Consider the following 8,129-nt stretch of genomic DNA (forward strand, 5'->3'; position numbering starts at 1 on the left):
TGATATTTTTATAATTATATAAAATATAAATATTGTTAATTTATTATTTAATCGCTGCTGTATTTGGTAGTTAACCAGTCATAAGTATCCCGCAAACGCACCAATTTCTAACCGCAGAACCAGTCGTACAAATCTCTTAAAACCGCTAGAAACCGCAACCACCCGCATCCGCAAACACCCGTAGCCGCAACCGCAACCGCTGCGTTTGAACCAGTCAGACCCTTAATCTATTGTATAATCAATAATTGTCCCAAAAAGCTATAGAATTATTAGTTGGGGCTACACTAAAAAGGATAAATCAAGGGCAGAAGTAGCGAGTGAAGCCCACATTATGTTATCATATCACCTTGTCTATTTAAAACTTTTGGAAATTTAAATCTTACAATAAAACTTTAAAACAATATAGTATACGTATTCACATTATTAATTTAAAATATACGTTGACAAAAAAGTTAATTAATGCAAAAATATACATGTAGCAAATGTCCAATAGCTCAAAATATAAAACGATTTGACAATGAAACTTCTGATATCGAAAGCAAAAAATATATTACGTACAAAGGGCTTGGTGTACACTATTAACATAAATAATTACAGAGAACATTTTTATATTGAAATAATAAGTGAGGAGACTTGAAGATTGAAAAGATGATTATTATTTGTATACTTTCAGTGTGTTTGACGTTTTGCAGAATATTCGCGGTTTTATAATCACGTCTAATGAGGTTATTTTATATAAGAACACACTGAAAGATGACAACAAGATTCCATGTTTCTGCACAACAAGGATTCTATCACACTTTGAACAAAAATTGTAAAACACATTGATAAGAATCATTTCCTTCTCGGAGGAGGTTCACGGCTGAGATGATGCTTTTGAAGAATCTTAATATAGCTTCTCATGAGACCAAACTTATTGCTCCCAAGCTCATAGAAATAGTCCCATGGGTATATTCCTGTTCTGTGCAAGTCATCAAACACTAACCTGAATCCTCAAAACAATGATTCAGCGACAACCGAATCAACTTATAAGCAAACATGTAAAAAAAACTTTTCGTATCTTTGATGGCTAAGTTATAATGAATGTCCTTGAGGGATTTGTAAGTACCTTACCCCATAGTTTCCCACCGGTTCTGCAGACATGATTCCTACATACCGCCTTCCAGATATCACCTGATTAAAAACAAAAAAAAAACAGAAATTGATTAGGCCAAAGATGAAATCGGCAAAACTTGATGCCATAGTGTAAAGAGTAGAGCTTAAAGTTTGTCCCACTAGAATCTATGTTGATTAGTCACACAATTAATAGACAAACGACCAACAGCAAGACTAATTGCTAAGATACTTAAAGACTGCATTTTTGATAAAAAAACGTCCATAAGAAGTGAAAACTAGTAGCCATAACGCAAAGAAAACAACACCAGGACTCATTGCTAGAATCAACATCATTGCAGACTCTTTTACTTTATATAAATGATCAAAGTAGTCAGTTGCCATAGCATATCACATACATCATGGCAGACTCTTTTACTTAAAAGACATCATCTTTTTCGAAACCCACCAAGGATCTACCAATTTTCAGCCAATGGCCCAATAGAGCAGCAAATTAGTAGTCATATGGTTATACAAAAACCAAAGAACCAAACCAACTAAACTTAATTTTTGCCAACAACCCATCTAGAACCAAAGTAGAAGTTAGGAGATAGGAGCAATAACAACTCGCTAGTGGCTATAATTTTAGCTGGTCCAAGAAACATTGAAGACAGAGAAACAAAACCAGCATCCAATGCTAGTGTAGCCCTCAAAAGGAAGCCGTCACATTATTGCAATAAGCATGCATAGAAGATGAACTAAAGACAAGAGTATCAAAGTCTAGAAACCATCTCTGATGCATAAAGTTTTCACCTTTTCACCACCGATTGATCTGACTTTCCCATCAGCAGCTGGGCTATGCACTCTCAGAAACTCAGATGAGAAACTGAACTTGCTGCCATCTGCATACTCTACCTCAACCTTCAAAAGGATAATCGATTCATCAATCAGATTCCAAAATCGAATGAAGAGTTCAAAAACACACAGCGAAGCTTACGTTTTTGGGAGATACAATAGAGAATCCTGAGATTTTTGGAACAGCTACATCACCCTTGCCGTGGATTCTCCGGCTAATCACTCTCGTAATCGCCAACATGTTCTTGTTCCGGCGATCGCCGGAGACGACGACTCTTCTCACTCAAATCATCTCACTCCCCGTAAATGATTCATTATTTGGCCCAATTACAGGCCTTTTGGGCTTAATTGCTTTAATTTTTAATAACGAATAACAAACGACGACGTATAGTGGAACTAAGTGCTGGTTGGGTCCCACTTACTCCACAAACTTTAGTCAAAGATAAAGGTAGTGAGTAGAGTACTACCTAAACAAGATCACGCCTCACTCGGAAAATCGAAACAATATAAAAAATATTTTCCGAAATGGTTAAAGACTTAAAGTTATAAAAGCTGTAAAGATATCATGACTTTGAAAATATAATACGCAAGGTATAAGTATAAACATATTTTTTTCCCAATATGACTTATACCAAAAATATATTAATAAATGATTAATTAGGTGATTTTCATTTTCCTATTAATTAACGGATGAGAGAAGTTTAAAGGATTCTCATCAATAACTCAAAGAAAGTGAAGTAAAAAAAAACCGTCGGTGAAAGTAAATTCATTTTTACTCAATAAAGCAGTTAGATTAATAGGAGACCAGTAGTTTTAGAGAGTTTCTCGTTCCCCCCAAGTTCGTGACTCTCATTCATATTCTTCAGGTAAAATTCCTTTATTTTTTTTTTAATTAAAAGGAATATTGAAAAGAAAAATAAAGAAATTATATTCTTCTGCTAATCATCAACCTATATTCTCGTGCGTGTGGGCTTACAAGAAGGAGCAACATAGAGGAACATAGCTTCTCCTCCAGTACATAGACGGCCAGCGCCGGCGATATCGGCGGCGTAGGAGATGAAAAATCGTAGGAAACTCAGTGGTGTTTGCGGTACGTGGAGGACGTTCTTCTGGTTCGTCGTTCTGTTTGTCTTCTCCTTCGTTCTCTTCTCCACCATGTTCGTCTTTAAAGGTATAATTATGATCCGAGTTTTTTTATTTTTATTTTGTTAATCAGAAACTAAAAATTTAAATTTAGCAGGTAAGTTTCGCCCGGTGGTACGTACGACGATAAGCTTCTCAACGGCCAAAGCGGTTCTCCGCCGTGAGTCCGTAACGCTATCTCCGGCGGTTTCGATTCGCGAAGCGGTGAAGTTACCTGAGCAGACGCTGGTTTTCCTTAAATACCCTCCGTCTCTTCGGTTATATACTAGAGACGATCTGGTTTGCGTTTTCTCCGGCGGCGGAGACTCGTCGAAGCTACGGAAGGAGTATCCGACGGCGGTTGACAGCGACAAATTTAACGGTCAGATCGTACGGTGCCCCGAGACGCCACGTGGATACAACGTATCGCTTGCGGTGTCGAGATGGACGGCGGATGATCACATTCCCGCTGGGCCCACTCACCAATGGGATTGGCTTGTTTACGACGCCGTGATCGATCACGATAACTCCACGGTGGTTTTCGTCAAGGGTTTAAATCTACGGCCGGGGAGAGTTGCTGACGTGTCGAGGTACGAGTGCGTGTACGGCTGGGATTTCGCGAAACGTAATCGGTTAATAAGATCTGACGTGTTCTCCGCGGCGCAGGAGATTATACGGTGCAGAACTCCGTTAACTGTGTTAGATGGGCCGAAGTCAGCCCATGGGCCGGTTAAAGTCTCGGTTAGAATCAAAGGAGGAACTGGAATGCTTCCATCCATCGCTCAACCGGGTCGGATCATTAACCCGCCGCGACGGAAACCGTTTGAGATGTGCGTTTGTACCATGACGCGAAACGCAGCCGCGGTTTTAAGAGAATGGGTGATGTACCACGCCGGGATCGGCGTTCAACGGTGGTTCATCTACGACAACAACAGTGACGACGATATCATCGCCGAGATCAGGGATCTCGAAAGCCGCGGCTACAACATCTCTAGACATTTCTGGCCGTGGATCAAGACTCAGGAAGCGGGATTCTCGAACTGCGCGATTCGTGCAAGGAGCGATTGCGATTGGGTCGCGTTCATCGACGTCGACGAGTTCTACTATATCTCTTCGGGTCAATCACTAACCAGCATCATCAGAAACCACACCGTCTTTGATACGATCGGTGAAATTCGAACGCCGTGCCACAGTTTTGGACCGTCCGGTTTGCGTAACCGGCCTCACGGTGGAGTCACGGAGGGATACACTTGCCGTGTGATTTTACCGGAGAGACATAAAAGCATACTCCGGCCGGAGGCGATGAACGATACTCTGATCAACGTAGTGCACCATTTTCACCTGAAAGATGAGTTCACGTTTGCTGACGTGGATAAAGACGTTATGGTAATTAACCACTACAAGTATCAGGTTTGGGATGTTTTTAAAGAGAAGTTTTATAGGAGAGTCGCGACTTACGTGGCGGATTGGCAGAACGATGAGAATGTCGGGTCGAGAGATCGGGCACCCGGTTTAGGAACCCGACCGGTCGAACCACCTGATTGGGCCGAGAGATTCTGTGAGGTTAATGACACTGGGCTTAGAGATCAGGTTTGGGAGAGGTTCAAAGACATTAAAACGCATCGTTTGATATGGGAAAGAGAGGAAGATGAAGATAGACTTAAAAAGGCCTCGTTGGCCCATACTAGGATAGCTCAACAGATTTAACAAGAGCTGAATAAAACTCTCATTAGTCAAAATAATTTTAGTTCATGGAAGATAGATTTTTCTCTGTAATTTTGGTCGAGTAGTGAAGTAAAAATAAGGCAGTTCACAAATAAAATGATGAACTAGTAAATACGGAATAGTACGTAAAAACAGAAAGAAATCAAATGTAAATATCTTAGAGTTCAATAGGCCCAATAGAAATCAAGATTTTAAAAATGGAATCCGACCGTTGGGAGAGAACTATTATCTTCTTTCCTCTCTCTCTCTGGAGCGTTCTCGGAGGAATCAACAGGAAACACGAACCCTAGATCTTGACAATGGTGAGTGAAACACCATCCAAAGCTACTAATCGATCCGTAGCTGGATCGAGCGCGGACATTTTCATCAGCCCGAGATTCAAATCGGCGGCGGCTCTGGCGGGTTGGGACGAAGAGGATCTGATAATCGCTAGCTTCGTGGTGGAAGACACCCCTGAAAGAAGTTCATCTAAGCGAAGGAGACGATCTAATCTGTTGTCTAAAACAAGCCCACCTTCTTCAGGTTCAAGAAGGTAACCACTTTTCTTTAGGGTTCTTCAGATTGGGATCCTCTGTTTTTATAAAAGTTTCGATTTTTATTTTGAATTCCAGGAGGCAAAGGATTAAGCAGAGTTCTAATCAGTTTCCTGTTATTGATCTTGATGAAGTAATTAGACGCGAAGGTACTTTCTTTATTGATCTTGTGGTGGAAACATTAGGATCAATGAAATTAGAGATAAAGATTGATTTTTTTTTTTGTTGCTCTGTTTTGGTTTCAGAGGAAAAATCTGCAGAGAAGAAGAAGAGAAAGAACAAGGAGACAAAAACAGAAACAAAAGAAGAGAAGAAGGCAGAGAAGGATGAGAAGATCTTGCCAGAGGAGAAGAAGTCAACTTCTGTTGTGCTTCCTTGTATAGATAAGCTTCGTGATGAGTTGTCTTGTGCAGTATGAATTTAAACCTTGAGACTCTTTTCTTTTGGTAGTTCCTTGATTAGTGTTCTTAAAATTGAAATTTTGCTTTGTGATTCTGCAGATTTGTCTTGAGATCTGCTATGAACCAAGTACTACAACTTGTGGACACAGGTAGATCTAACTACACAACATCACATAACTGTCATTGTGTGGTGAATTTGGTACTGACTTGTTCACTTCTGTGTCTGTGTAGCTTCTGCAAGAAGTGTTTACGGTCTGCAGCAGATAAATGTGGAAGGAAATGCCCTAAATGCAGGCAACTAATAGGGTAAAACAGAATCAAACTCTTTTTCAGATTGAAAGATTCAAACTTTATCTAAACAATGGTGTTTAACCATGCAGAAATGGAAAGTATTGTACTGTTAATACAGTTCTTTGGAACACAATCCAGCTTCTGTTCCCTAAAGAAGTGGAAGCGCAGAGAGCTGCTGCTTCTGCTAACTTCCTAAGCAAGGAAACGCCGAGTCCTAGAGACTCTACTCAGCGGCTAAGAGCCAGGAACAGAGAAACTGCGCTTCAAGCTAGGTTGCAGAGAGAGGATATCTCGAGGTTACTTGTGTCTGAAGAGAGAAGCGAGAGGAGGAGGAGAGGGGGGAGTGTGAGGTTGGATCAAGATAGTGATGCAGCGTTCGCGTTGCGGTTACAGCGGCAGGAATTTGCGTCTGCGTTTGGCGTTACGGCGGCTGGGGCAACTTCCTCTTCTTCTTCTTCTTCGTCGTCGGATGTTTCTCTGTCGAGAGCAAGAGCTAACCTACGAGCTATGGCATCAAGAGCTTCTCGTAGGCAATGATAGATGAATGATGATCATTTTATCAATGACATCTTTAAAACCAACCACATTGTATTCCTTTACGTTTTCTTTCAACAACACATTGTATGTTGTCTCTTTTCCGTTTACTTGAAATCTATATTTCTTAGAGAATGTTTTGACATCTGAAGATCTTAAGAAAGGCCTATAGACAGAATCATTTACATGGGTTCACTACTCATACGGATCATGAAGCTCGAACCAAGTGAATGCTAGTTTGGTCGAACTTGCCTTGTCTTTTTGATACTTGCTATTATTTCTTCTTCTGCATCTATTTAGTTAATGGATGCTTGTAGTCTTGTAGAGGGTGGCTAGTATGCCATCAGAGTCATTTTCCGGTTAATGAAACTAAATTCAGTACAAAAAATATAAAAAAAAGAAAATAATTTTGTTTAAAACGCAATTTTATTAATCTAATCTGTTTCAACAATGCACAAAATAATTTGGCTCCACGTTCTTCCTTTCTTAATTTCTTATATTTTTTTAACTGTTTGCAACGGATTATTCTCAGCTGGTGAAGATGGTGTCGACACCTGATGAATGGTCTGCTTTCTCTACACATATAGAAGAATTCAATCGCAGTAAGACTTTCTTCCCTCACTTCCGGATCAGACATATCTTTAGAGCACAAATACCTTGGCGGACAAGTTTGCACGCGGTGCGAGGAGTTCTCCTTCATCTTTGCTTTATGTCGATTTAATCCCACCGGTTTGGCTTGCTAGACCGATTGGAGTTTCTAGTTAGTTTTTAGTTGATGTTGTAAAAAAAAAGTTTTTTAAACAAAGTTTTGACTTATATAATTTTTTTTTCTGACAAATAAATCATTACTGGCAGACCTGTACAATGTGTACATAGAATGTCGTCATAATGGCAATGCAAATTTGTCAAATTAAAGTTGGCACTAATCTAAAGACTTTGGGTCGTCTGTATTATGTCATTTTCATATAATGTTACAGAATAAAGCAAAAATTATCCAATATTTTCAATAATTAGCATATTATTCTATCTCGATTAAGCTTCGAGAATACTATAATCACTAGGATAAGACCCGCGCCTTGCGCGGAATTAAGTTATTATTTTTATTATATTTTGGAGAATGAAACAATAGTTTGGCTTCATTTGGATTACGGGTGTTCAATCCGGATATCGGGTTGGTTTCGGTTCGGTTCGGTTTTTTCGGTATTTGGTTAGTAAAATATAACTACTATTCTAAATCCATATTTATTTTGACTTTAGTCTTTCACATACTTTTGAAAGATTTCAACTGGACGACTAAATTGATCAGCCAATCTTGTTGCTTTAAATCATTAGTGTTTATATATATATATATATATATTATTTAGTTTGAATATTTATTAAATAAAAATTCATATGCGTTATATTTTATGATCATTTGTAACTTATTATAACAAAAAAATAATCTATTGATCACAAAATTTTCAGAGTGGGAATATTCAAATTTCTAATAATATATAGACGTTTTGAAAAATTCAAATATAACATATAAGAAAAAATATAAATATTTTTATTATATATTTAATGTGATTTTTTAATA

General features: G+C 38.8%; 2 protein-coding genes across 3 annotated transcripts; one reads left to right on the forward strand and one right to left on the reverse strand.

The window, feature by feature from the left end:
* Positions 1–638: 638 nt before the first annotated feature.
* On the reverse strand, positions 639–2,280 carry LOC125597781. 2 transcript variants are annotated; one of them, XM_048772313.1, is made up of 4 exons: positions 2,090–2,280; positions 1,906–2,013; positions 1,109–1,173; positions 639–961 (listed from the first exon to the last, which is right to left on the reverse strand). In XM_048772313.1, the coding sequence occupies exons 1-4, from the start codon at positions 2,186–2,188 to the stop codon at positions 835–837; spliced, it is 399 nt and encodes a 132-aa protein (XP_048628270.1). In that variant the 5' UTR covers positions 2,189–2,280; the 3' UTR covers positions 639–834. The 2 variants fall into 2 exon arrangements, with proteins under 2 accessions (XP_048628270.1, XP_048628269.1); XM_048772312.1 differs by having other exon boundaries at positions 639–985.
* A 200-nt stretch (positions 2,281–2,480) lies between these two features.
* Positions 2,481–6,751, forward strand: LOC125597782 (glycosyltransferase family 92 protein RCOM_0530710-like). The gene is made up of 8 exons (XM_048772315.1): positions 2,481–3,118; positions 3,188–4,737; positions 5,085–5,326; positions 5,406–5,476; positions 5,573–5,739; positions 5,828–5,877; positions 5,960–6,034; positions 6,109–6,751. The coding sequence occupies exons 1-8, from the start codon at positions 3,004–3,006 to the stop codon at positions 6,554–6,556; spliced, it is 2,718 nt and encodes a 905-aa protein (XP_048628272.1). The 5' UTR covers positions 2,481–3,003; the 3' UTR covers positions 6,557–6,751.
* Positions 6,752–8,129: the final 1,378 nt, after the last annotated feature.

Source organism: Brassica napus, unplaced genomic scaffold, assembly GCF_020379485.1.
Source record: "Brassica napus cultivar Da-Ae unplaced genomic scaffold, Da-Ae ScsIHWf_153;HRSCAF=280, whole genome shotgun sequence".
NCBI classification, from domain to species: Eukaryota; Viridiplantae; Streptophyta; class Magnoliopsida; order Brassicales; family Brassicaceae; genus Brassica; species Brassica napus.

Coding starts and splice junctions, on each gene's coding strand:
- LOC125597781 (XM_048772312.1), bottom strand. CDS start 2,188: ATGTTGGCGATTACGAGAGTGATTAGCCGGAGAATCCACGGCAAGGGT. Junction 1,174..1,905: donor GATCAATCGGTGGTGAAAAG/GTGAAAACTTTA, acceptor GTTTTTAATCAG/GTGATATCTGGAAGGCGGTA. Junction 986..1,108: donor GTGGGAAACTATGGGGTAAG/GTACTTACAAAT, acceptor TTGAGGATTCAG/GTTAGTGTTTGATGACTTGC.
- LOC125597782 (XM_048772315.1), top strand. CDS start 3,004: ATGAAAAATCGTAGGAAACTCAGTGGTGTTTGCGGTACGTGGAGGACG. Junction 3,119..3,187: donor CACCATGTTCGTCTTTAAAG/GTATAATTATGA, acceptor TAAATTTAGCAG/GTAAGTTTCGCCCGGTGGTA. Junction 4,738..5,084: donor ATGAAGATAGACTTAAAAAG/GCCTCGTTGGCC, acceptor CACGAACCCTAG/ATCTTGACAATGGTGAGTGA.